The sequence below is a fragment of the Saimiri boliviensis genome, chromosome 12, assembly GCF_048565385.1.
Source record: "Saimiri boliviensis isolate mSaiBol1 chromosome 12, mSaiBol1.pri, whole genome shotgun sequence".
NCBI classification, from domain to species: Eukaryota; Metazoa; Chordata; class Mammalia; order Primates; family Cebidae; genus Saimiri; species Saimiri boliviensis.
The window spans coordinates 19,040,524-19,068,098 of NC_133460.1; the positions used below are offsets into that span (position 1 = coordinate 19,040,524).

Here is a 27,575-nt window from a genome sequence, read left to right on the forward strand (position 1 = left end):
CCTCTAGGTTTTTTAGTTCATCTTCAGAAGGCTGTTTGTAGTAACCTTGAATGATCTTTTGTATTTCTGTGGTGTCAATTGTAGTATCTCCCATTTCCTTTCTAATTGAGCTTATATGGATCCTCTGTGTTCTTTTTTTGGTTAATTTTCCTAATGATCTATCCATTTTTTTAAATCTTTCCCAAGAACCAGCATTTTGTTTCATTTATCTTTTGTATTTTTGTGTCAATTTCATTTCGTTCTGCTCTGTTCTTGATTATTTCCTTTCTTCTGCTGGGTTTAGGTTTGATTTGTTCTTGTTTCTCTAGTTGCCTGAGGTGTGACCTTAGGTTGTCTATTTGTGCTCTTTCAGACTTTTTGATGAAGGCATTTAAGGCTATGAATTTTCCTCTTAGTACCACCTCTGCTGTATCCCAGAAGTTTTGATAGATTGTGTCACTATTATACTTCAGTTCAATCATATTTTTTGAGATGGAATTTTGCTCTTGTTGCCCAGGCTGGAGTGCAATGGCATGATCTCGGCTCACTGCAACCTCTGCTTCTGGGGTTCAAGTGATTCTCCTGCCTTAGCGTCCCAAGTAGCTGGGATTACAGGCACTTGCCACCACACCCAACTAATGTTTTGTATTTTTAGTAGGGGTTTCTCCATGTTGGCCAGGCTGGTCTTGAACTCCTGACCTCAGATCATCTGCCTACCTTGGCCTCCCAATGGGCTCGGATTACAGGTGTGAGCCACTGTGCCTGGCTCAAGAAAATTTTTAATTGCCATCTTGATTTTTTTTTTTTTTTTTTGAGACAGAGTTTCGCTCTTGTTACCCAGGCTGGAGTGCAATGGCGTGATCTTGGCTCACTGCAACCTCCGCCTACTGGGTTCAGGCAATTCTTCTGCCTCAACCTCCTGAGTAGCTGGGATTACAGGCACGCGCCACCATGCCCAGCTAATTTTTTTTTTGTATTTTTAGTAGAGACGGGGTTTCACCATGTTGACCAGGATGGTCTCGATCTCTCGACCTCGTGATCCACCCGCCTTGGCCTCCCAAAGTGCTGGGATTACAGGCTTGAGCCACCGCGCCTGGCCGCCATCTTGATTTTGTTGTTGACCCAATGATGATTCAGGAACAGGTTATTTAATTTCCATGTATTCACATGATTTTGAAGGTTCCTTTTGGAGTTAATTTCCAGTTTTGTTTCACTGTGGTCTGACAGAGTACTTGATATAATTTCGGTTTTCTCAAATTTGTTGAGACTTGTTTTGTGTTTTATCATATAGTCTATCTTGGAGAAAGTTCCATGCACTGATGAATAGAATGCATATTCCATAGTTGTTGGGTAGAATGTTCTGTAAATATCTGTTAAGTTTATTTATTCCAGGGTACAGTTTAAATCAATTGTTTCTTTGTTGAGTTTATGTTTTAATGACCTGTCTAGTGCTGTCAGTGGAGTATTGAAGTCCCCCACTATTATTCTGTTGCTGTTTATATTACTTCTTAGGTCTAGCAGTAATTGTTTTATAAATTTGGGATCTCCAGTGTTAGGTGCATATATATTTAGGATTGTGATATTTTCCTGTTGGACAAGGCCTTTTATCATTACATAATTTCCCTCTTTGTCTTTTTTTGGCTGCTGTTGCTTTAAAGTTTATTTTGTTTGATATAAATATAGATACTCCTACTCGCTTTCAGTGTCCATTTCCATCCATTTATTATGCATTAGATGAGTCTCTTGAAGGCAGGAGATACTTGGTTGGCACGATGTTATCAATTCTGTAATTCTGTATCTTTTAAGTGGACCATTTACATTCAACATTAGTACTAAGATATGAAGTACTATTCCATTCATTGTGCTATTTGTTGCCTGTATACCTTGGGTTTTTTAAAATTGTATTTTTATTTTATAGGTTATGTGAGATTTATGCTTCAAAGAGGTTCTGTTTTGATGTGTTTCCAGGGTTTGTTTCAAGATTTATCAGTCCTTTTAGCAGTTCTTGTAGTGTTGACTTGGTAGTGGTGAATTCTCTCAGTATTTGTTTCTCTGAAAAAGACTCTATCTTTCCTTCATTTATGAAGCTTAGTTTTGCTGACTACAAAATTCTTGGCTAATTTTTTTTTAAGGAGGGTGAAGGTAGGGCCCCAATCCCTTCTAACTTGTAGGATTTCTGCTGACAAATTTGCCATTAATCTGATAGGTTTTCTTCATAGGTTACCTGTTGCTTTTGCCTCACAGCTCTTAAGATTCTTTCCTTCATCTTGACTTTAGATAACCTGATGACAATGTGCCTAGGCAATGATCTTTTTGCAATGAATTTCCCAGGTGTTCTTTAAACTTCTTGTATGTGTATGTCTAAGTCTCTAGCAAGGCTAGGAAAGTTTTCCTTGATTATTCCCTTAAATATATTTTTCAAATTTTTAGATTTTTCTTCTTTCCTAGGGATGTCAATTATTCTTAGGTTTGGTCATTTAACAAAACCCTAAACTTCTTGGAGATTTTGTTCATTTTTAAAATTCTTTTTTTCTTTGTCTTTGTTGGATTCAGTTAACTCAAAAATCTTGTCTTTGAGCTCTGAAGTTCTTTCTTCTGCTTGTTCAATTTTATTACTGAGACTTTTCAGCACATTTTTCTCTATGTGTATCCTTTATTTTCTAAAGTAGTGATCTTTTTTTAATTTATGCTATCTATTTCACTGAAGACTTCTCCCCTCAAATCTTATATCATTTTTTTGGTTTCCTTAATTTGGACTTCATCTTTTCCTGTGTCTCCTTGATTAGCTTAATACTTACCCTTCCGAATACTTTTTTTGGGTAAATCAGGGGTTTCTTCTTGGTTTGGATCCATTGCTGGTGAGCTACTGTAATTTTTGGGGGGTGTTAAAGAACCTTGTTTTATCATATTACCAGAATTATTTTTCTGGTTCCTTCTTATTTGGGTAGGCTGTCAGAGGTAATATCTGGGCTCAAGGCTACTGTTCAGATTCTTTTGTCCCACAGGATGTTTCTTTGATGTAGTATTCTTCCCCTTTTCCTATGGACATGGCTTTCTGAGAGCCAAACTGTCTGATTGTTATTTCTCTTCTGGATCTAGCAACCCAACCTGGGGTATCAGGCTCCAACCTGGCCCTGGGGGTTGTCTGCAGGTCTCTCAGCTGTGGATACCAGCACCTGCTCTGGTAGAGGTGGCAGTAAAATGGACTTTGCAGGAAATAAAAATAAATAAAAGTTTCCTCTTCAAAGCTTTCCTCTTAGTTCATTACAAATAAATGACAGTTTCTTCAAAGGTTAATTCACTTTAAAGCTTTTGCTAATAATTTTAAAGTAGCTGTTAGTCATAATAAAGAAATAAGTACATCCCGTGACACTTTAACCTAGATATTTTCCCTGATGGGCCTGGACAAGCTCAGGCAAGTCTTAGGTCAAAGCTTATTCCCCCTCCTTGCTGTGGCTGCTATGGGGGATGGGGGTGTGACTCCCAGGTCAATGGAATTATGTTCCCAGGAGGATTATGGCTGCCTCTGCTGTGTCATGCAGGTTGTCAGGGGTGTGGGGAAAGCTGGTAGTACAGGCCTCACCCAGCTCCCATGCAACCCAAAAGGCCAGGCTCACTCCCACAGTGACCTCATCCAACAGCACAGAGTTTGTTTCCAGGCAGGAGGTGAGTAGGGCTGTGAACTTGTTCCAGGCTACCAGCCTCCTAGCTGAGAGAGCAACAAAGACTTTCATGCTTGCCTCTCTGCCTGTGGAGTCTGCATAATGGATTCATGCTCTCTCCCAACTTCTGGCCCGAAGACAGTTTTCGTTTGGAATGGTTACAAAGTTTAGCTGGAGGTTTCCTTCTCCTGTTGTCTTTTCTCAGTTCCTCTGACAACCCTCCTCAAGGCCCACTGTGAAACAAGTCAAAACTGGCTTTTCTTGGGACCCAAAGCGCCCAGAGGACTTTTCCCACTGCTTCCTCCACCCCTGTATTTCACTCAGCTCTCTTAAATGGACTCAGCTTCACCTCAGGTCAAATCCTTCCCCTGTGACCTAGACCTTCAGGTTTCCCAGTGAGGGTGTCCATTTGGGGGCAGGCAATTCCCACTTCCCACTGTCACAGCTTGGGCACTCACAGTATTTGGGCTGTGTCCCAAGTCCTGCAAACAATCCACTTCCTTCAAAGGGCCTGTAGATTCTCTCAGAATCTTTTTATTATCTTTTTATACTTATTTTATTTTATTTTCCTGGTATATTCCTGCAGTAGTTCTGGAGCAAAAGTTCACAGTGTGAGTCTCCACATGCTGTGCTGTCCATCCAAGCTGAGGCTGCCAGCTACTTTTGCCTCCTATCTGCCATCTTGACTTTCTAATAATCTTTAATGACTTTGATTTAAAGAATCCAGCCAGTATTCAAGCAAATGGGCTGGATTTCCAACGCTGTATTTTATTTTATTTATTTATTTTTTTAACTAGGAAGTAACAGCCAAAATGCTCAGGGTATCTGTATTATTTGGGGTTCCCTAGAGGAACAGAACTAATGGAATATATATGTGCATATATATATATGCACATATATATTCCTATATATATGTATATTATATATATTCTATATACTTGAGAATATATATATGGAATATATATATATTTTTTAAATTGCATTTTAGGTTTTGGGGTACATGTGAAGAACATGCAAGACTGTTGCATAGGTACACACGTGGCAGTGTGGCAGTGTGATTTGCTGCCTTTCTCCCCCTCACCCATATCTGGCATATCTCCCCATGCCATCCCCCCCAACTCCTCACCCCCTGCTGTCCCTCCCCTATTTCCCTCCAACAGACCCCAGTGTGTAGTGCTCCCCTCCCCATGTCCATGTGTTCTCATTGTTCAATACCCGCCTATGAGTGAGAACATGCGGTGTTTGATTTTCTGCTCCTGTGTTAGTTTACTGAGAATGATGGCTTCCAGGTTCATCCATGTCCCTACAAAGGACACGAACTCATCGTTTTTGGTGGCTGCGTAATATTCCATGGTGTATATGTGTCACATTTTCCCTGTCCAGTCCATCATCGATGGGCATTTGGGTTGGTTCCAAGTCTTTGCTATTGTAAACTGTGCTGCAATGAACATTCGTGTGCATGTGTCCTTATAGTAGAACGATTTATAATCCTTTCGATATATACCCAGTAATGAGATTTCTGGGTTAAATGGAATTTCTATTTCTAGGTCCCCGAGGAATCGCCACACTGTCTTCCACAATGGTTGAACTAATTTACACTCCCACCAACTGGGTAAAAGTGTTCCTATTTCTCCACATCCTCTCCAGCATCTGTTGTCTCCAGATTTTTTAATGATCACAATTCTAACTGGCGTGAGATGGTATCTCAATGTAGCGTTGATTTGCATTTCTTTAATGACCAGTGATGATGAGCATTTTTTCATATGTTTGTTGGCCTCATATATGTCTTCTTTTGTTAAAGTGTCTGTTCATATCCTTTGCCCACTTTTGAATGGGCTTGTTTGTTTTTTTTCTTGTAAATCTGTTTTAGTTCTTTGTAAATTCTGGATATCAGCCCTTTGTCAGATGGGTAAACTGCAAAAATTTTTTCCCATTCTGTTGGTTGCCGATTCACTCTAATGACTGTTTCGTTTGCTTTGCAGAAGCTGTGGAGTTTGATTAGATCTCATTTGTCTATTTTGGCTTTTGTTGCCAATGCTTTTGGTGTTTTGGTCATGAAGTCCTTGCCTACGCCTATGTCCTGAATGGTTTTGCTTAGATTTTCTTCTAGGGTGGCTGGGCGCGGTGGCTCAAGCCTGTAATCCCAGCACTTTGGGAGGCCGAGGCGGGTGGATCACGAGGTCGAGAGATCGAGACCATCCTGGTCAACATGGTGAAACCCCGTCTCTACTAAAAATACAAAAAATTAGCTGGGCATGGTGGCACGTGCCTGTAATCCCAGCTACTCAGGAGGCTGAGGCAGGAGAATTGCCTGAACCCAGGAGGCGGAGGTTGCGGTGAGCCGAGATCGCGCCATTGCACTCCAGCCTGGGTAACAAGAGCGAAACTCTGTCTCAAAAAAAAAAAAAAAAAAAAAAAAAAACGATTTTATTCTAGGGTTTTTATGGTGTTAGGTCTTATGTTTAAGTCTTTAATCCATCTGGAGTTAATTTTAGTGTAAGGTGTCAGGAAGGGGTCCAGTTTCTGCTTTCTGCACATGGCTAGCCAGTTTTCCCAACATCATTTATTAAACAGGGAATCCTTTCCCCATTGCTTGTTTTTGTCAGGTTTGTCAAAGATTGGATGGTTGTAGATGTGTTGTGTTGCTTCTGAGACCTCTGTTCTGTTCTGTTGGTCTATATCTCTGTTTTGGTACCAGTACCATGATGTTTTGATTACTGTGGCCTTGTAGTATAGTTTGAAGTCTGGTAGTGTGATGCCTCCCACTTTGTTCTTTTTGCTTAGAATTGACTTGGCTATGGGGCTTTCTTTTGGTTCCATATGAAGTTTAAGGTGTTTTTTTTCCAGTTCTGTGAAGGTCATTGGTAGCTTGATGTGGTAGCGTTGAATCTGTAAATTACTTTGGGCAATATGGCCATTTTCACGATATTGATTCTTCCTAACCATGAACATAGAATGTTTCTCCATCTGTTTGTGTCCTCTCTGATTTTGTTGAATAGTGGTTTGTAGTTCTCCTTGAAGAGGTCCTCTACGTCCCTTGTTAGCTGTATTCCTAGGTATTTTATTCTCTTTGTGGCAAGTGTGAATGGCAGTTCATTCTTGATTTGGCTCTCTTTAAGTCTGTTAGTGGTGTATAGGAATACTTGTGATTTTTGCACATTGATTTTGTATCCTGAGACTTTGCTGAAGTTGCTTATCAGTTTCAGGAGACTTTGGGCTGAGATGATGGGGTCTTCTAGATATACAATCATGTCATCTGCAAATAGAGACAATTTGACTTCCTCCTTTCCTATTTGAATGACCTTTATTTCTTTTTCTTGCCTGATTGCTCTGGCTAGAACTTCCAGTATTATATTGAATAGGAGTGGTGAGAGAAGGCATTTTTGTCTAATGCCAGATTTCAAAGGGAAAGCTTCCAGTTTTTGCCCATTCAGTATGATATTGGCTGTTGGTTTGTCATAAATAGCTTTTATTATTTTGAGATACGTTCCATCAATACCTAGTTCCATCAAAACCCAATTGAGGGTTTTTAGTATAAAGTGCTGTTGAATTTTGTCAAAGGCCTTCTCTGCATCAATTGAGATAATCATGTGGTTTTTGTCTTTGGTTCTGTTTATGTGGTGAATTACGTTTGTGGACTTGCGTATGTTGAACCAGGCTTGCATCCCTGGGATGAATCCTACTTGATCATGGTGAAGGCTTTGCTGAGCTGCTGTGGGCTCCGCCCGGCTGTCATGTGAACTTCCCTGCAGTCCTGTTTATATTGGTGTACTTAGAACTGTATCAGCATTGGTGGCCTGCCTCTGTAATGGCGGACTCTCGCTGTAATGGCAGGTTGCCTTGGCAATGGCGGGCTGCCTTGGCAATGGCGGATGCCCCTTCACCACAGAGCTGGACCGTCCCGGGTTCAGCTGTGCTTGCTGTGAAACTCTCAATCCAAAGAGTTTCCGATTGCTGTTCTTCTGTGGGGGTGGGACCAGCCGAGCCTGATCACCTGGCTCCCTGCCTCAGAGCCTTTTGCTCTCCAGTTAAATGGTCGACTCTCTCCCAGGTGTTCCAGTCGCCTGTTGAAAAGGCGCCAGGGTCTATGTGATTTCCCCTGCCGTGACTCACTGCGCTGGCTGAAACAGTGGTGCTGAGATTCGTGGGGCCTTTTTGTTTGTTTGTTTGTTTTTGCCTGGGAATCTCCTGGCCTGGCTCCCTGCCTCAGACCCCCCTTTAGTCAGATGAATGGGCGACTGCGCCTTCCCAGGGCTCCAATCGCCAGCCAAAAGGGCACGGGGACCAGTGTATTTTGTATGGAGAACTGCTGTGCTGGGGCGCCGCAAAGCAGCCGCACAGGCCAAAACAGCCACGGGGACAGAAATGGCCACTGGCCAAAACAGTCATGCTGGTGACCTGTGGGGCTCCTCCGCCTGGGAATCTCCTGGTCTGTGTGCAATAAAAATCCATCTGGAAATGCGGCGTCCACTCACCCTCTGCGCTTTCACTGGGAGCTGCAAACCCTAGCTGTTCCTAAACGGCCGTCTTGGATCCAGATCCATGTATTTCATATATATATATATATATATATATATATATATATATATATGTGTATATATGTATATATATATATATGTGTATATATATATATATCCATTAGTTCTGTTCCTCTAAGGAACCCCAAATAATACAGATACCTTTTATAATATATATATCTATATATCTATGTAATATATAAACTCATATATATACATATATGAGTTTATTAAATATTAACTCACATAATTGCAAAGTCCCACAAGGTCCCACAATAGGCTGTCTGCAAGCTGAGGAGCAAGGAAAGCCAGTCTCACTTCCAAAATGGAAGAACTTGGAGTCCAGTGTTTTAGGACAGGAAGCATCCAGCATGGGAGAAAGATATAGGCTGGAAGGCTATGCCAGTCTTTCTTCACATTTTTCTACCTGCTTATATTCTAGCCTTGCTAGCAGCTGATTAGATGGTACCCACCCAGATTAAGGGTGGGTCTGCCTTTCCCAATCCACTGACTCAAATGCTAATCACTTTTGGCAACACTCTCACAGACACACGGAGGATCAATGCTTTGTATCCTTCAATTCAATCAATACTTTGTATCCGCCGGGCGCGGTGGCTCAAGCCTGTAATCCCAGCACTTTGGGAGGCTGAGGCGGGTGGATCACAAGGTCAAGAGATCGAGACCATCCTGGTCAACATGGTGAAACCCCGTCTCTACTAAAAATCCAAAAAATTAGCTGGGTATGGTGGCACATGCCTGTAATCCCAGCTACTCAGGAGGCTGAGGCAGGAGAACTGCCTGAACCCAGGAGGCGGAGGTTGCGGTGAGCCGAGATCGCGCCATTGCACTCCAGCCTGGGTAACAAGAGCGAAACTCTGTCTCAAAAAAAAAAAAAAAAAAAAAACTTTGTATCCTTCAATTTAATCAAATTGACACTCAGTATTAACCATCAATGTATCTGATACTTCTGTCTCCTACTTTTTTATAGAATAGAATAAGAATTGAAGATTTCCGGCCGGGCGCGGTGGCTCAAGCCTGTAATCCCAGCACTTTGGGAGGCCAAGGTGGGTGGATCAAGAGGTCGAGAGATCGAGACCATCCTGGTCAACAAGGTGAAACCCCCGTCTCTACTAAAAATACAAAAAATTAGCTGGGCGTGGTGGCACGTGCCCGTAATCCCAGCTACTCGGGAGGCTGAGGCAGGAGAATTGCCTGAGCCCAGGAGGCGGAGGTTGCGGTGAGCCGAGATCGCGCCATTGCACTCCAGCCTGGGTAACAAGAGTGAAACTCCGTCTCAAAAAAAAAAAAAAAAAAAAAAAAGAATTGAAGATTTCCATATCAACTCCTAAGCAGAACTACACATGGCTTTTGTACCTGCTGGTTGCTCTCTTTTTCCATAATAGGCTCTTCCTCATTCTTCTGGCCTCACCTCTAAGATGCATCCTTCTCTGACTACCACCCAACTCCCAGCCCCCTGTGGCCACCTTTTTCTAGCTGCCCACATCCATCCCTATTACTGTGATAAAGGTGCCTTTTCCTCTGCCTAGTGTTGCCTCCTCACTAAGACTTGACACGTACTCTCTTTCACGGCCCCTAGGAATTTCTGCTTTTCTATGGGGATTTTTGCTCTTCTCACTAGCCATTACTGAAAAATTAGTGAGGTTATCATGGATTATGACCCATCAGCCCATTCCTTGAAACAGTCCTTACCGGCCAGTTCCTCTCAGGATGTCTTTCTAGGAAGAGCTTGATCCACCCTCCTCTCCAGCCAGCAGCTCCAGAATTCCTCGAGCCTTGGAAGAGAGCATATAACTCAGACAGACAGCTTCAGAATCCCCAATCAGAATCAGCTAATTATTGACAGTGGGTAACTTTGGAGGCTTACAAAGGGTAACATCAATCTTCCTAGCCAAGTTTATTGGCTTTACAACATTAGAGAATTTGAGGCCAACTCGATTTGCACTTTCAGTCCAAGGGGCATGAGGCAGTTTTATGCCCAGGAATAACAGAAAATTATTGCTTCAGCCAAACAAAGAGCAATGGAGCTCACATAAGCTTGATGAATGCTCTTTTAATTCTTTGCTTTGCTTGGTCCCAGCATACCACTTTTGCCTGGTTTTCCCCTTGTTTTCCATCTCTTTTGCTTATCCCTCCTCATCTTTATCCATGTTCACTCTGTACATTATCTCAACAACTGTCATAGCTTGGATACCATGTGGCTTGCCAATGGCCCCCACATGTATGTCTCCAGCCTGGATTTCTCTCCTGTGTCCTCATCTGCTTGACTTCACCTGGATGTTTAACAGGGATCTCAAACATACTTTGTTCAAACATACTTTGTTGATCTTATCCTTCCCTGTCCTCTCCCATTCCAGGTGTGGTTTTATCCATCTCAGCAAATGACACTCCTATTCTTCAAGTTCTTCCAACATCAAATCTTGGAGACTTCCCTCACTTTTTTCTTTCATATATGGATGTGAAAAAGCCATCAGATCCACCTTCAGGCTATGTTGAGAGTCTGATGCATTCTATTCCCTGTTCCAACCCAACGTTGTGCTAAGTCCAAAACTCAACAGGCAAAAACAACTCTTTATGTCTCTTTATATTTGTTTTATTTTGAAACAGCATTTCTCTGTTGCCCAGGCTGGAGTGCAGTAGTGTGATCACAGCTTTTGCAGCCTCCAACTATCAAGCTGAAGCAACCATCCCACCTCAGCTTCCTGAGCATCTGGGATTAAAGGCACATGCCATTATGCCCAGCTAAATTTTTAACGTTTTGTAGAGACTGGATCTCACTATGTTGTCCAGGCTGGTCTCAAACTCCTGAACTTAAGTGATCATCTCATCTTGGCCTCCTAAAGATTACAGGTATGAGACACCATGCCTGGCCAACATTGTCTTAAAGCTGGTCTCAGCCCATGCTTCAGCTCTCTCAGGCTGGATTTGTAAATTGGTGATCCTACAGTTCTGTGTCTTGAAGGTGGCCCCACTTCCATGGCTTCATGAGGCAGGATCTAGCCCCATATTTTGTGCCCGTGCATCCAGACTTTCCAATACATCCTTTGAAAGTTAGGGAAGCCACCAAGCATCTATGGCTCCTACATTCTGGGTGCCTGCAGAATGAAAACCATGTCAACACTGCCAAAGTTCATGGCTTGCATTCTCTAGAGCAGTTGCTTGAGCAGTGCTTGGGGGTCATTTGAGGCATGGTTAGTCTGGAGCAGCCTGGATTCAGGGAGCAGCATCCTGAGGTGGTGCAAGGAAGCAGTAGAATAAAACCATTCTGTCTTTTTTGGTCTCTGGGCCTGTGATGGGAGGAGCAACATCAAAGGTTTTTAACATACCTTTGGAACTTTCTTTCTATTATCTTATTAGCACCAGGCCCTCTTTTAGTCATGCTTTAGCAAATTTTGTTCTGACACATTCTTGGACTCCTCTCCTGAAAATTCTCTTTTCTTCTCTACCAATATGTCTAGGCGAAGAATTTTCCAAATTTTAATGCTCTTCTTCCCCTTTAATTATAAATGCAGACTTTAGGTCATTCCTTTACTATCAAGATTTAGCATAAGCTGTTAAAAACAACCATGAACACTTCTTGAACACTTTGCTGCTTAGATATCTCTTCTACCATATATTATAAGTCATCACTCTTAGTTCAGCTTTCCACAAAGCCTTAGGGCATGAACACAGTGCACCTGAGCTCTTTGCTACAGAGTAGCACGGATCAACTTTGCCCCAGTTCCCATTTCTATGACTTTTCAGCATGGCCTGTACTGTCTACATTTCTATCAGCATTGTAAAAATAAAATAAAAATTAGGGCCGGGGCAGTGGCTCATGTCTGTAATCCCAGCACTTTGAGAGGCCGAGGCAGGCAGATAACCTGAGGTCAGGAGTTTAGGACTAGCCTGACCAACATGGAGAAACTTCATCTTTACTAAAAATACAAAAAATTAGCCAGGTATGGTGGCACATGCCTGTAATTCCGGCTACCTGGGAGGCTGAGGCAGGAGAATCACTTGAACCCGGGAGGTGGAGGTTGCAGTGAGCCAAGATCGCACCATTGCACTCCAGCCTGGGCAACAATAAGGAAACCCCATCTCAATTAAACAAACCAACAAATAAATAATACATATATACATAACTAAATAAACAAACAAATAAATAAAATAGAATAAAATTTAGGACCTTCCAGATTTATCATACAAAAGGGAAAATTTAAGCCCTGCAAGTTGACTTATGTAACACAAGTTCCCCTAACTCTGGTGCATGACTGTTGCTTTCTGACCTTTGTGTTGAGATGTTTTACATTAACTAGACTCGTCTTTCATCAAACCTGAACTAAACAGCGTGAAGTTAGAGACCTTTGTGCCTTTGTGACTGTCTCCTTTTAACAGGATATTAAACTCTCCTTTTAGAGTGTAATCAAAAGTAGCCAATCAAAACTTTTTTTTCTTTTCTCAGAGACAGAGTCTCGCTTTGTCGCCCAGGCTGGAGGGAGGGCAGTGGCATGATCTCAGCTCACTGCAACCTCTGCCTCTAAGGTTCAAGCAATTTTCCTGCCTCAGCCTCCCAAGTAGCTGGGACTACAGGTGCACGCTGCCATGCCCAGCTAATGACCATGCCAGATTCATTCCTGTTCAGAAATGAGACAGAGAATAACATGTAAAATGATTACTTTCATTTTAAATACTGTGAAGGGGAAGTCAGATGTCAGATCATGTCACACCTCTGCTCAGAACCCACCAGTGAATCTCAGTGTCCTGAAAAACTAACATCAGAGTTTTTACTTCATTATTCAAGGTGCTGTATGATCTTTACTCACTATTTTCATCTCCGGTTTTATGTCCTGTTCCTTTACCTCTTATTCACTGCATATCAGTTAGGCTGGCTTTCTTCCTGTTCCTTGAAGGCACACCTCTGCCTTAGAGTATCTGCACTTGCGGTTTCCTCTTGTGAGACTGATTTTTCACAGATATCTGCATGTATAACTCCCTCTCCTGCTTTATTTTCTTTGCTAAATATTTTTGTCAGCTTCTAAATGAAGTTCACCTTGACCACCTTCTTAAAATGGCAACCCACCTCCAAGTTGGTTTTTCCTCCTCCTCCTCCTCCTCATTACTAGGCACTATTTTCCCTAGTACTCACTACCTGCTAAGCTATCTACTTACTATTTTTGCCTCTCTCTCCTTCCGTTAGAATCTAAGCTTCATGAAGCCAGATGTTTTTTCTTTTGCCCATTTTGTTCAGTGAGTTAGCTCAAGGACTTTTAACAGTAGCTAGCACACAGTAAGTACTCAGTAAATAGCTGAATGAATAAATAAGGGCTGTAAAGAAAAGAAAACATGTTGTTATAACAATGTGTGTGCCTGTGTGAAGTGCATAGCTGTGTATTGAGATAGCCTAAGTGTGTGTATGTATGTTTTTATGTGTGCAAATGTGACTGTGTGGGATGTATGTATAGCCGTTATATGTGTGTGTGTGGTTCTGTGTGTGAAGACGTGTGTGAGATTGTGCATGTGTTTGTGCACATGTGTGTCTATGATTGCGTCAGTACATGGGTGTGTGTGAGACTGTGTATGTGTATTTGTGTGCAAGTGTGTATAGTGCTATGTGAGCAGGTGTACAGGTGTTTATGTATACTTGCATGCATGTGTGTTAGTAGATGTGGATGTGTGTGAATGTATGTGTACAAATGTGTATGTGATTATGTTTGTGACTGTCGTGTGTATGTAGCTCTGTAGTTTAGTGTACGTCTATGTATCTGTGTGAGTTTGGCACTGTAAGTGTTAAGTGTGTATTCATGTGTGTGAGTGTGGGGGGGCTAGAAGTGTGACTAGATATTAGTGTGTGCTTGAATGTGTGTCTATGTGTGGCAGTGAAATTGCAGATGTATGTGTGTCTGTATTTGTATTTGTGCGTGTGTGCATGTGTCTGTGTGTAAGTCCTAAATAGCACTCACACTATTTGCCATGGTCTGAAAACACCTCCCTGGGTGGTCCTTTGGACCTGGCCACTGGGGACACTGCCAAGTCATGATGCTGGACTTCGCTGAGTTTCTTTTTCTTTCTTTCTGTTTTTCAAATTTTGTCCTTTAGACACATTTCAGGATAGCATATTCCAGTGGGAAATCTGTGAGGTGGAAAATCAAAATTTTCCTGATGACTTTTTAAAAAGGATAACAGCTAGCTATGTCTTCAGTGTTGAATAGTTATGCTCACATGTAATCTTAACAGGAACTATGCAGGAGAGGTATCCAGAGCCCCATTTTATAGATAAGTAAATTGAGGCTCAGAGAGGACAAGCAACTTAGCTAAGCTCCCACAGCTGGTAAGTGCTACAGGAGGACTCAGATATGACTTCAAAGTCCAGTGTCCTCATAGAGAACACCATGTTTCTGCAAAGAGCCATTTTAAAAGAAAAGAATTTGAAATGGTCACTTTTGGAGGCTGTGCACAATCAACTGGGTGCCTCTGTGTCCCTAGAATCTGACCCACAGTGAAGACTCAGTGTTTGGGGAAAATAGGAAAAGTGCTGGAGTTGCTGGAGAAACTCTGGGAGCAGAACTCCATGGTGGGGGCTCAAAATTTCCCAGGACAGGAGGTTTTGAGTGAGGAATCAGAACCACTCTGGGAAAAACAGATTTTCTTTATCACACTCCACCTCTGATTGTCATAGGAAGTCTTTGGTGGCCCAGCTGGATGGATCCAAGGTTTTGAAGGCAGCCTGGGGCAAGAGACAATCCCTGAGAATTGCATCAGAAGACTCATTTAAAATCTTTGCTGTACCACTTACCAAATGAACACACACACTCACTTGCTGTGTCTCAGTTTCTTCCTGTACAAAATGGGGATAAAAATAGCATCTATCTGGTAGGGTTACAGTACAGCCTGGGTAAGACAATCCTGGAGGCTTTTCACTTGTCCTGATGCCAGAGGAGTGTGTTGCTGCACCCTTAAGACTCTTAGAGGTGGAGAACAAGGCAAAGTGCTAGATTTCTGCAAAGCCTTATGTTTGATCTAAAAAACCTGTTTCAAAGCAACCGTGTGCTTCAGGAGATAACTGTGCCTCTTCTTCTCACTTTTAGAGTTGGAGGCTGCATCTGACAAGTGGCTGTGGTTTCAACTCTCTGGAGTCTCATTTTTTTTCTCTTCCTTGAAGTTTGTTCACTGCAGTTTGAAGAGCCAAGGCACATGAGACATACCAGGTACATAATTAGAGCTTTGGAAAGAAACTGCTATCTCTATGGTTAATGGCAGCTTTTGTGAGGCAACTCACCCAGAAACCACTTGCATGAAGGTGGGAAACTCACCAGTCGTCTGGGATGGGAGATCTTAATGTCCCCTACTGAAAATGGGTTTGTGAACCGAGTAATAGCAAGTAGGAATAACATTTATTGGTCAGGCACAGTGGCTCATGCCTGTAATCCCAGGACTTTGGGAGGCTGAGGAAGGTGGATCACAAGATCAGGAATTCCAGACCAGCCTGGCCAGGGTGGTGAAACCCCATCTCTACTTTAAAAATACAAAAATTAGCTGGGCTTGGTGGTGGGTGCCTGTAATCCCAGCTACTCATGAAGCTGAGCGGGAGAATCACTTGAACCCAGGAGGCGGAGGTTGCAGGGAGCAAAGATCGTGCCATTGCACTCCAGTCTGGGCAACAAGAGTGAAACTCCATCTCTCTCTCTCTCTCTCTCTCTCTCTCTCTCTCTCTCGCGCGCGCACGCGCGCACGCATTTAGTGTGCCATAAACTATGCAGGTGTTTCATTTAACCACCTCTAGCAGTTCTCTATTATCATCCCCATTTCAGCATGTGGAAACTGAGGCTCAGACAGTTTAAGTCAGCTGCCCAAGGAGGCAACTGGCACCACAAGACTTGAACTCAGGCCTGTTTCACATCATGCCTAACTCTTAACCACTCTGCTGATGCCCCAACACCTGCATCCTCAGTGTCTGAATTGAAAAATATGGGAAACTGAGAAACAACTGCAGGTTTTGGTGTTGACAGGCCTGGCATTCAGATCCCATCTCTGCAGCAGCTCTGAAAACAGCTGGGCAAGTTTGGGCAACTGACTCCACCTTTCTGAGCCTCAGATTTCTCTTCTGTAAAATGGGGATTACCAGGTGATTTTTTCTGTCTCAGGGCCTTTGAACCTTCCCTCTGTCTCTGGGACAGTGTCCTCCCTGACTGCCACATCTGCACAACTTGCTCCCTCACCTTTCAGTTTGCTCAAACATCATCTTCACAAATCCTTTCCTGGCTACACTATTTAAAATCCTGCACCACCCTCCTATTCACCGCTTGTACTTTATTTTCCTCCTTAGCACTGACACTGTCTGACATACTCTTAATTTTTTAAATTACATTTGTGCAAAAGTATAGAGATGTGGAAAAAATACAGAGACGTGGAAAAAGAGGCCTAGAGAGGGAAAGTCACCTGCCTGTCTACAAAGTAAGACTGTTAGATTTCTATTAGGAATTTTTTAGCATTCAAGAAAAGAAACAGATACATTCATCTGGAGAGGAAAAAGAGGTGAACCGTCTTCAGGTGTAATTTGTGCTGGACACCTCCTCAGCTCCCTGTTCCTCTCAATTATTATTGTATTTTTCATTCATTCATTCATTCATTCATCCATTCAATGACTATTTACTGATGCCTACTAGGCAGCGGTCCCAATATGGGCGTTGGGATGACAGACAAGACTATGATCTAGCCCATGATTTAGAAGAGTCCACCGTCTACTAGGAAAGACAGGCAAAACAAACATAAAACAATAAGCAATAGCAATGATCTATGACACCCATGAAAGAGAATGTTAAATAGGACTTCCTCTGTTGTCTCAGAATCTTGGCTGAAGCTCCAAGGGGAGACCAGGGTAACAGATAACTGCAGTTTAATGAGAGAGTGCCACATGACATACTCAGAAGTAATCCCAACTTGACTTTGGAGCTTCACCCACCTCCAGACTGTGTATGACAAAACGCTACTGAAAAAGCCAGCAGGTGGGCTTGATGGAAGGGAATCGTAACCATCCAATGGGCTCACATTGCCTACTGACTAGGCAGAGCCGATTTATCCAGACAGGGGAATTGCAATGCCAAAAGAATAATTCACACAGAGCCAGCTATGCGGGAGACCAGAGTTTTGCTATTACTCAAATCAATTTCTCCAAGCATTTGGGAATCAGAGGTTTTAAGGATAATTTGGCGGGTAAGGGCTCTGAAAGTGGGGAGTGCTGGTTGGTCAGGATGAAGAAGAAATCATAGAAGGTCAAAGTGAGTTCATCTTGCTGACATCTGCTGCTGGGTGGGATTGCAAAACTGGGTGAGCCAGGTTATCAGTCTGGTTGGTATCATCTGCTGCATCGGAATGCAAAATATCTCAAGCACTGATCTAAGGTTTTGCAACAGTGATGTTATTCCCAGGAGCAATTTGGGGAGGTTCAGACTCTTGAAACCAGAGGCTGCTTGGCCTCAAACTGTGTAATTTCTAATCTTGTAGCTAATGTGTTAGTCCCACAAAGGGAGACTGTTCCCCAGGCAAGAAGGGGTTTTAGGGGAAAGCGTTATTATCAATTTTGTTTCAGAGTTTAAACTATAAACGAAATTACTTCCCAAGGCTAATTTGGCCTATGCCAAGGAATGAACGAAGGCAGCTTAGAGATTAGAAGGAAGATGGGGTCAGTTAGATCTGATCTCTTTCACTGTCATAATTTCCTCAGTTAGGATTTTTGCAAAGGCAGAATTGTTTGTCTTTTAGGAAAGGCTGAGGGGCTGCGCTCCACTGCAGCACTGGTGGGCAGGTATTTGAAGAAAATAACTTGTACTAATAACTAACAGCTCTGGGCACTTATCTGTACACTTTAGAAATACAAACTCATGGCTGGGCACGGTGGCTCATGCCTGTAATCCCAGCACTCACAGCACTTTGGGAGAGCTGGGATTACCTCCCAAAGTGCTGATCACCTGAGGTCAGGAGTTCCAGACCAACCTGGCCAACATGGAGAAACCCTGTCTCTCCTAAAAATACAAAATTAACTGGGCGTGGCAACCCACGCTTGTGATTCCAGCTACTTGGAAGGCTGAGGCAGGAGAATCACTTGAACCCGGGAGGCAGAGGTTGTGGTGAGCCGAGATCACGCCATTGTACCCCAGCCTGGGCAACAAGAGCAAAACTCTGCCTCAAAAAAAAAAAAAAAAAAAAAAAAAAGAAGAAAAGAAGAAAGAAATATAAACCCATTTGATTCTCAGAACAACCCAATCAGTAGATGTACATCGCCCCTGTTGAATATCATGCTCAGTGCTGCACAGATAGGAAGTGCAGGAGCTGATATTCAAGCATCAGTGTGACTCTAGAGTCTATATCTTGCATTGAAAAGGGAATACTGGTGTTTCCCCCTGTGAAAGGAAAATATCTTGGGCCCCCAAAATCACTAGGCCAAAAGGAAAACTCCAGCTGAAAACTGCTTAGGACAACCTGCCTCCCGTTCTATTCAAAGTCATCCCTCTGCTCACAGAGATAGATGCATATTGGTTTAGATCAGTTTTCTCCAAAATAGGTTTTGCAAGGTGGTTTTAGACAAGCAGTTTTCATGTTCATGGTTATATGGATATGCATTAAGAAAATAATTCCAGACTTGTCTTTTTTTTGAGACAAAGTTTCCTTCTTGTCAGCCAGGCCGGACTGCAATGGCACCATCTCAGCTCACTACAACCTCTGCCTCCCAGGTTCAGGCAATTCTCTTGCCTCAGCCTTCCAAGTAGCTGGGAATACAGGCATGCACTACCATGCCTGGATAATATTATATTTTCAGTAGAGGCAGGATTTTGCCATGTTGACCAGGCAGGTCTTGATCTCCTAACATCAGGTTATCGACCTGCCTCGGCCTCCCAAAGTGCTGAGATTACAGGTGTGAGCCACTGCACTTGGCCTACAGACTTGTCCTTTTAGGAATATTATATTGCATAAGGTGAAGACTTTTTTTAAAAAGTGAGTTTAATTAGAGTGGAAATAGTATGTGGATAGGGCTACATGCATGAGAGCAGGGCGAAAGTAAAGGTGGAGAATATGAGTTAGATTTCTGCCAAAACTTTAGCACAATGCGTGGCATAGAATGTATTTTCCATAAAGTGATGATGATAGTGCTCTGGACCAAACTGAGGGTTGGGCTGCTATTTCTAATGGCCCAACAACGAGATGCAGATGAACTGAGGAGAAAGAGAGTTTTTATTTCTGCAGCTGGTTACAGAGAGAAGGCCTGGAAATTATCACCAGACCAACTCAAAATCACAAAGTTTTCCAGAGCTAATATACTTTCTAAGCTACATGGCTATGTGTAAGTGTGAATTCACTTAAATACATAAGTGATTAATTTCTTTTAATCTATAGCTGAGGTCTGAGTCCTGAAGACCTTCTTCTGGAGCCTCAGTAAATTTACTTAGTGGGTCCAGGTGCTGGGGTGATTACTCTTATCTTGTCTCCTGCTAAATCACAGAGGTTTGGAGAGTTCCTTCAGATCCCCAAATAAACTTATTTGTGGAAGCCTGAGGAGTTTCTTTAGACCCCCAGTAAAACTTAACCATAAATGGGTCCTGCTAAGAATTCCTTTGTTATTGGCCGGGCGCGGTGGCTCAAGCCTGTAATCCCAGCACTTTGGGAGGCCGAGGCGGGTGGATCACGAGGTTGAGAGATTGAGACCATCCTGGTCAACATGGTGAAACCCCGTCTCTACTAAAAATACAAAAAATTAGCTGGGCATGGTGGCGCGTGCCTGTAATCCCAGCTACTCAAGAGGCTGAGGCAGGAGAATTGCCTGAACCCAGGAGGCGGAGGTTGCAGTGAGCCGAGATCGCGCCATCACACTCCAGCCTGGGTAACAAGAGAGAAACTCCATCTCATAAAAAAAAAAAAAAAAAAAAAAAAAAAAAAAAAAAAATTCCTTTGTTATTTTGTCATGCTTTAAGTTTCAGGAAAGGCCTAGGAAAAATTCTTTGTGGGCTTTTGTTACATTTCGGCCTTTGTATAAGGGCACTGGCTTTTTTAGCTTTTATTATTTAACTTAGCCACTCAGTCAGTACTGAAGCAATTGTTATGGAGGTCTACATTAGTGAGACCTGGCCTGTCACAGTAGCAGTGGTTGGTGCCGCTGTTATGATCAGTGATTCTGGGGCTGGGAGTGCTGGAGGAAAAATGTGGGCTCTGTGGATGGTTGTGATTTCCTCTGGTACAGCTGCACCTGAGAGTGTTGGCTTTTTCCTGCCGAAGCTGAGCTGGGCAGAGGTGACTGCAGGAAGATTGGCTGGGGAGCCAGGTGTATCAGTGGGAGTCTAAGGGAAATGGGGATTGGGTTTCACTGTCTGGGGCTTGTACTGATTGAAATGTGAACCAAGGCCCTGGATGGGGAGCTATGGCTATAGCTGGAGAAGAGCAGACTGTGCTGGCTCAGGGGGAAGGGTAGAGAGCCTAGAGGCTACTCAGCAATCTAACCAGAGTGACACAATGGTGCAGGTGCCAGTTCCCCCAGGCATCATTTTCATCTAAGCCCCTGGATTTCAGGAAACAGAGATGTAGGAGAGAAAGCTCTGGCTCCTGACATGTTGGGGGATCTTCAGGCTCATGTGTTCTCCAATCCCCCAGCCCAAGAGCAGGGATGATATTGAGGCTGTAGGATCTTGGACAAATCACCAAATTACCACAGTTCTCTGGATTCCCACCTTTAAATTAAACTGTTTGCCCAGCCCAGGAATGCCATGAGGACAAATGGCATTAAAACACACACACACACACACACACACACACACACACACACACATCACTTTAAGAAGCTGTTTTTGGTAAAGGACTAATGAGTCTTTTTTTTTTTTTTTTTGACACAGGGTCTCCCTCTGTCTCCCAGGCTGGAGTGCATTAGTGTGATCACAGCTCACTGTGACCTCTGCCTCTTGGGCTCAATTGGCCCTCCCACCTCAACCTCCCAAGTATCTGGGACTACTACAGGTACTCACCACTATGCCAACCTAATTTTTTTGTAAAAATGGGATCTCACTGTGTTGCCCAGGCTGGTCTCAACTTCTGGGCTCAAGCAATCTGCCCACCTACCTTGGCATCCCAAGGTTACAGGCATGAACCCCTGTCCCCGACCTGATCTCTTAGGAGGATCTCTTCTCTGCAGTAAACTTTCAGCAGCTCCCTGGCAGTCACAGAAGGAAGACAACACGCCTAAACCAGGGTTGTCTTGAATCAGTGCTGAGAGGTGAAGCCTGTGGCTGCCAGAGCAGCACCACCTGGGTTTGAATTCTAGCTCTGTGAGATACTAGCTGTGTAAACTATAGCAAGTGGCTTCTCCTCTCTGTTCTATCTGTAAAATGGGGATTTTATCAGTACCTACCCACAGGATGGTTGAGAGTGGAGACATCTAGAACTGCACCTGGACAAAGCTAGTGCTTTGCAGGAGCTGTTCTTAGAAACCCAAATTGGTCTTTCCCAACTCAAGGCCTTTCCACATGCTGTATCCTCTGTCCAGATAGCTTGTTCCATCTCTTTAGTTAGTGTGCCTCCACTCTTCCTATAGTCTCAGTTTACCAGGGACTTTCTTCTTCTTTTTGTTTTTTGAGACAGAGTCTCACTCTGTCGCCTAGGCTGGAATGCAGTGGCGTGATATCAGCTTACTGCAACCTCTGCCTCCTGGGTTCAAGCAATTCTCTTGGCTCAGCCTCCCGAGCAGCTGGTATTACAGGCGCATGCCATCACACCTGGCTGATTTTTGTGTTTATAGGAGAGACGAGGTTTTGCCACGTTGGCCGGGCTGGTCTCTAACTCCTGACCTCAGGTGATCCACCTGCCTTGGCCTCCCAAAGTGCTGGTATTACAGGTGTGAACTACTGCACCCGGCCAGGACTTTCTTGTAGAAGCCTCCCTGATACTCTTAGTCCCCTGAGTCTTGATCAATCCCCTGAGTCTGTCTTAAATATATTCTTTTCTTCATGGTATTTACCACAGTTGTACATTTATTTGCATTAATCTGCAATAAATAATAATGATCTTCCTACTAAACTCCACAAGGGTTTGTACTGCAATCTGTTCTCCCAAATTCTTATGTTGAAGTCCTAACCCCAAATACCCCAGTTCCTCCCAGTACCTCAGATTGTGACTGTCTTTGGAGACAAGGTTTTTAAAGAGGTGATTAAGTTAAAGTGAAGTTATGAGGGCAGACCCTAATCCAATCTGACATGATAAGCATCCTTAGAAAAAGAGGCAATTAGTCCCCGGACATACAGGCACAGAAGAAAGACCATGTGAAGACAAAGGGAGAAGACAGCCATCTACAAACCAAGTAGACATCCTCAGAATGAAACTGACCCTGCCAACCCCTGATCCTAGACCTCCAGTCTCCAGAACAGTGAGGACAGTAATTTCTGTTGTTTAAATGACCCGGTCTGTTGTACTTGGTTATGGCAGCCCTAGAAAATTCACATAGGTAGGGACTAGGATGGCTCTGGTGTATCACTGTAGTCTAAGAGCCTAGTACTGAGTAGGTGCTCAATGAATTTTCCCTGGATGGTAATGGAGGTGTTGGGGGTGGGGTCAGCAGCACTGGGATTTCTTCAGTTTCCATCTGCGGCTTTTCCTCCAGGGTTGCTCCCAGAGCCACCCTTTTCTGTTTGCAGGCCTGGGCCGTGGATTCAGGTCCTTATGCCCCTCCTGGATAAGACATTGTGATGGTTAATGTTAGGTGTCAATTTGACTGGGTTAAGACTCCCCAGAGAGCTGTGAACATTACTTCTGTGTGTCTCTGGGAGGTGTTTCCAGGTGATATTAGAGATTGAGTCAGAGACTAAGAAGATATGCCCTCACCCCGTGGGCAGCCATCATCTAATCCATTAGCACATGAAAAGGAGAAAAAGGAGAAAAGACAGATTTGCTCCTTCATTTCGGGCTGGAACATCTGCATTTTCTTGTCCTCAGACAGTGAAGCTCCTGGTTCTCGAGCCTTTGCACTCAGACAGGGAGTTACACCATTGGCTCTCCTGGTTCTCAGGCCTCTGGACTCAAATGGAATCATATCATGGGCATTTCTGGGTCTCCAGCATGCAGATGGCAGATTGTGGAACTTCTCGGCCTCCAAACTCCAGTGAGCCAATTCCCATCGTAAATCCCCTCTCCTGTGTCTGTATATGTCCTATTGCTTCTCTTCCTCTGGAGAACGCTAACTAATACAGACATAATACAGCAGACTTTGGGGATAATGCATGAATATGTGGAGGAAGAACTAGACATGAAGCAGAATGTGGTTCCTTTAAAATAACTTTTTAATTAAAATAGTTGCAAATGCTTAGTACAAAAACTTGGAAAATACAGAAATGTAGTGGGAAAAGGAAGAAAAATTACCATCCAGTATTTTCTATTATTTTCTCTCCTTCCCTCCTCAATCTCCAGGAAAGAAAATTACAATTAACTACAGTTTTCCCTTTATTTTTCAGAGTTGGGATTCTCTAGTATGCACATACTTTAATTCTGATTTGTAAAAATAATATAGCTTACACTTTTCCCAAGACATACTAAACTGCTCTTAAGTATTTTAATGGCCACATAATATGTTATTGAATTAATCTGTTACAATTTTGTTAATTTTGTTAATCTCTTTGTTGTTTGGATGTTAATTTTTTTCTTTTCTTTTTTAAAGAATGCTATGTGATTTTCTTAGTATGCCATACATTTTCTGCATTTTGATTTTTTTCTTTTGTGGTGACTCCCAAAGGTAGAATTTTTTAGCTAAAGGATATTGCTAATTTTATGGTCCTGCATACTTTTACCAAATGGTTGCATACCAAGGATGAAGCCTTTACATTCCCACTGGCAGAGAATGATACCACAAGTGCCCCAAGATTACAGTAACCTGTCCTATGGAGGGAAATCCGGAAGCTCTTAGTAAGTGAGACCAGTGGGCAGATGCTGAGCCTGCCCCCAGACAGAGGGAGAAGTGAAGCCATTGAGCATTTGCTAGGCGGGGCAGCACATCTGTGGTCGGGGCCAGTGATGTTCTTTTGCCCTTTCCAGCATTGCCTAGTGATCCTGGGGATGCCCATTTGGAAGCTGCAGGCCTTTAACATCTTCAGGGTTGAAGAGATGATGCTCCCCCTGGGGGCTGACCAGTGATCCATTAGTTCCAGGTGGAGCTTTCAGAGGTCTACGGGGCCTTCCTGGGGCTGCACCTCATTTCCCCCACTCCTGACTTCGCAATTTACTCCTTTGGATCTTTCCAGAAACCGTCTTTGGCAGTTCTGAAACAAAGGCCACCTAGCGACCAAACACAAAACAAACAAAACCAAAAACACTTGGAAATCATTATTTCTCAACAAGATTTTTGTTTTGAAAAAGCTATTACTGTCTGTCCTTGGAAAGCATCCTTGATTCACGGTTTCTCCCCAGATGGCCAGGAGCAAAACAGCTGGAGCCTGGAGCACAGGATTGTTTGGACAGAATATAAGCACCACCCCTTATATCTGATTTATGGGTTAGGGATCAGGCTGTTCTTAGAACCAGAACAAAATGTTCTTTGGGTAGAACCCAAGTGGAGGAAAACAGAGAAAACATAAAGCAGTAGCCAAGGTTACCTCTCCAAATCCCCAGTGCCTGGCACAGGGCCTGGCCCTAAATGGGAGCCCAAGCAGAGTGTGCCCATCTGATTCCCAGCTTACCAGAAACCTGGATGTTTACCTTCCTGGGGTATTTGTATGGAGCAGTCACCCTTTTCACATGCTCCTGGAGTTCTCGTGTTAGTGCCTCTGGGTCGTGAGAGGAGTAGGCTGGAGTAAGGACTACAAATGCCTTTACCACCTGCAGGAAAACAAAATACCCAGAAAAGATCAGGCCTTGTATAAAAACTCTTTTCTCCTTAAGTGAGCCTTGAATAAGTGCCCACATTTACCTTTGGATCATCATTGTTCTACCAGTTTTTGGGGCACAGCCATTGACACAAACAACAGTTGTTCTGTTGCAGGCCTTTCCAGGTGCAACTATTAGGAGCGTTAACCTTTGTGGGATGACCTCAAACTCCTACCTATTTCTCTTTTCTCTTTTTCTTTTCTTTTTTTTTTTTTTTTTTGAGACGGAGTTTCGCTCTTGTTACCCAGGCTGGAGTGCAATGGCACGATCTCGGCTCACCGCAGCCTCCGCCTCCTGGGTTCAGGCAATTCTCCTGCCTCAGCCTCCTGAGTAGCTGGGATTACAGGCACGCGCCACCATGCCCAGCTAATTTTTTGTATTTTTAGTAGAGACGGGGTTTCACCATGTTGACCAGGATGGTCTCGATCTCTTGACCTTGTGATCCACCCGCCTCAGCCTCCCAAAGTGCTGGGATTACAGGCTTGAGCCACCGCGCCCGGCTCTTTTCTCTTTTTCTTTTCTTTCTTTCTTTTTTTTTTGAGACAGTCTAGTTCTGTCGCCAGGTGCCAGGCTGGAGTGCAGTGCCATGATCTCAGCTCACTGCAACCTCCGCCTCCCGGGTTCAAACAATTCTTCTGCCTCAGCCTCCTGAGTAGCTGGGACTACAGGCATGTGCCACCATGCCCAGCTAATTTTTGTATTTTTTTAGTAGGGACAGGGTTTCACCATGTTGACCAGGATGGTCTCAATCTCTTGACCTTGTGATCCACCTGCCTCGGCCTCCCAAAGTGCTGGGATTACAGGTGTGAGCCACCGTGCCTGGCCCCTATTTCTCAGATTACTCCCCATACTTGGAATTACACCATTTGAAGCCAACATTGCTTCTCTTAAGATGCAAATATTTTGGAGAAAAGAGGTTCATAAACTCTTATGGCCATTTACTTCCAGATTTTCCTAACAAGAAAGGTAGATAGGCATGGGTTTGAATAGAAGAGATTGAGGATAATGCGGTCACTTTCAAGGGGAGCTAGGTCTTTGGTGTTCTACATGGATGAACATTTGCAATCAGCTGACACTGAATGTCACCACTTCTGTTCCAGACATCCCAAGGGACATTCTGCACCTTAGGTCTCTCTGCCCATATCTTAGTCCAGGCTGTCTTATGCCTACAGGACAAAGAGGAAGACTCAGATCGTCCTGTATTTCACCTCCATCCATGTGCCATGAATTTGAAATGCCACCATCAGACACACATTGCCTTCATGTGTGGCAATGGAAGGAAGTGTCCCAGACTCAAGCACAGCAAACAGAACATGATTTCTGTTAGGAATAGAAGATCACTTGGATGTTTATCCATTCCAGCATTCATATCTGTCAGCAATATTCTATCTGGGCACGGTGGCTCACACCTGCAATCCCAGCACTTTGGAAGCTGAGGCGGGTGGATCATGAGATCAGGAGATCAAGACCATCCTTGCCAACATGGTGAAACCGCATCTCTACTAAAAATACAAAAATTAGTCAGGCATGGTGGTATGCACCTGTAATCCCAGCTACTCAGGAGGCTGAGGCAGGAGAATCACTTGAACCCAGGAGGAAGAGGTTGCAACTGCACTCCAGCCTGGAGACAGAGAAAGACTGTCTTAAAAAAAAAAAAAAAAAGGAGAAAAAGAAAACAAAAAACAAATAAACCAATATTCTATTAAGGGGTAGGCCACTGTCCTTGCATACTTCCTACAGGCATGAAAGAGCACTACCATTTCATGTTCAAACAGATATGCTTCTGGAAGAGCTTCCTCTTACTTCTATGACTACTAAACATTTGTTGGGCACCTTCTACTCAGCAGACTCAGTTCTAAGCACTATACATGGATTAACTTTGAGCACACAGATGTTTGTCACAGTCCCAGTTAACTCATATCATGCTGAACTAGGCATACTTTTCAGGTGTGATTGATTCAGCACATTGATGGGACTCCACACCTCCCTTATTCTATATTAACCGCCTCAGATTTTATTGGGGAATCACTTGGCCAGGAGTGGCTGGCTAAAATGCAGATTCTCTGGGCTGCATTCCCAGTCATTATGATTCCGTAAGTCTGACTTTAGGTCTACAAATTTGTATTTTAAACAGGAATCTCCGATGTTACAGTTGCAAGCAGTCCAAGAACCAGACTTTGAGAATCTCTCCTGTGGTCCTGATGCTTCTGAGAATGCAGGTTGATGTTGCACTAACTTTCAAAGGTAACTGTTGTGCTTCAGGATTATGTTGGATATACAGCCAGTAAAATGTACCTATGTCTGCCTGTAAGCTGATCTCTCCCATACTATGTATTCCTCTGGGACCCACAGAAAGATTTCCCCTGTGTAAGCCCAGCTGATTAAATTTGGCCCATCTTTCTGATATACCAAGATCATTTGGGGTATATATTCTATCCCTCTCAAGTTAGAGCCATTAGCAACCATGTCTGGTGTGCTCACTGTATCCTCATCTGTAAATAGAAAACGACTTTTTATTAGACAGGATGGATGA

The 27,575-nt window shown here is 43.4% G+C and overlaps 3 protein-coding genes across 11 annotated transcripts in view; 1 reads left to right on the forward strand and 2 right to left on the reverse strand.

Moving 5' to 3' along the window:
* LOC101048755 (acyl-coenzyme A synthetase ACSM2A, mitochondrial) overlaps positions 1–10,028 on the reverse strand; it is a 38,653-nt gene extending 28,625 nt beyond the window's left edge. For all 3 annotated transcript variants that reach the window (XM_010340752.3, XM_003930151.4, XM_074381972.1), the window contains exon 1: positions 9,869–10,028. The gene's annotated coding sequence lies outside the window, so the exon portion shown is untranslated. The remainder of the gene's footprint in view (positions 1–9,868) is intronic.
* PDILT (protein disulfide isomerase like, testis expressed) overlaps positions 1–27,575 on the forward strand; it is a 158,120-nt gene that overhangs the window by 45,886 nt on the left and 84,659 nt on the right. For 5 of the 7 annotated variants that reach the window (XM_074381965.1, XM_074381964.1, XM_074381959.1 and 2 more), the window contains 3 exons: positions 15,244–15,363; positions 21,034–21,154; positions 27,177–27,286. The gene's annotated coding sequence lies outside the window, so the exon portion shown is untranslated. Of the gene's footprint in view, positions 1–10,089; positions 12,960–15,243; positions 15,364–21,033; positions 21,155–27,176; positions 27,287–27,575 lie in introns of those variants that run through there. The other 2 variants (XM_039478479.2, XM_074381962.1) reach the window with 2 other exon arrangements.
* The window catches only part of ACSM5 (acyl-CoA synthetase medium chain family member 5), a 31,770-nt gene continuing 27,644 nt past the window's right edge, over positions 23,450–27,575 (reverse strand). The window contains 3 exon segments of the mRNA XM_003930153.4: positions 23,450–24,436; positions 24,439–24,454; positions 24,875–24,994. Of these exon segments, the coding sequence (XP_003930202.2) occupies positions 24,399–24,436; positions 24,439–24,454; positions 24,875–24,994 (174 nt within the window). The 3' untranslated portion in view covers positions 23,450–24,398.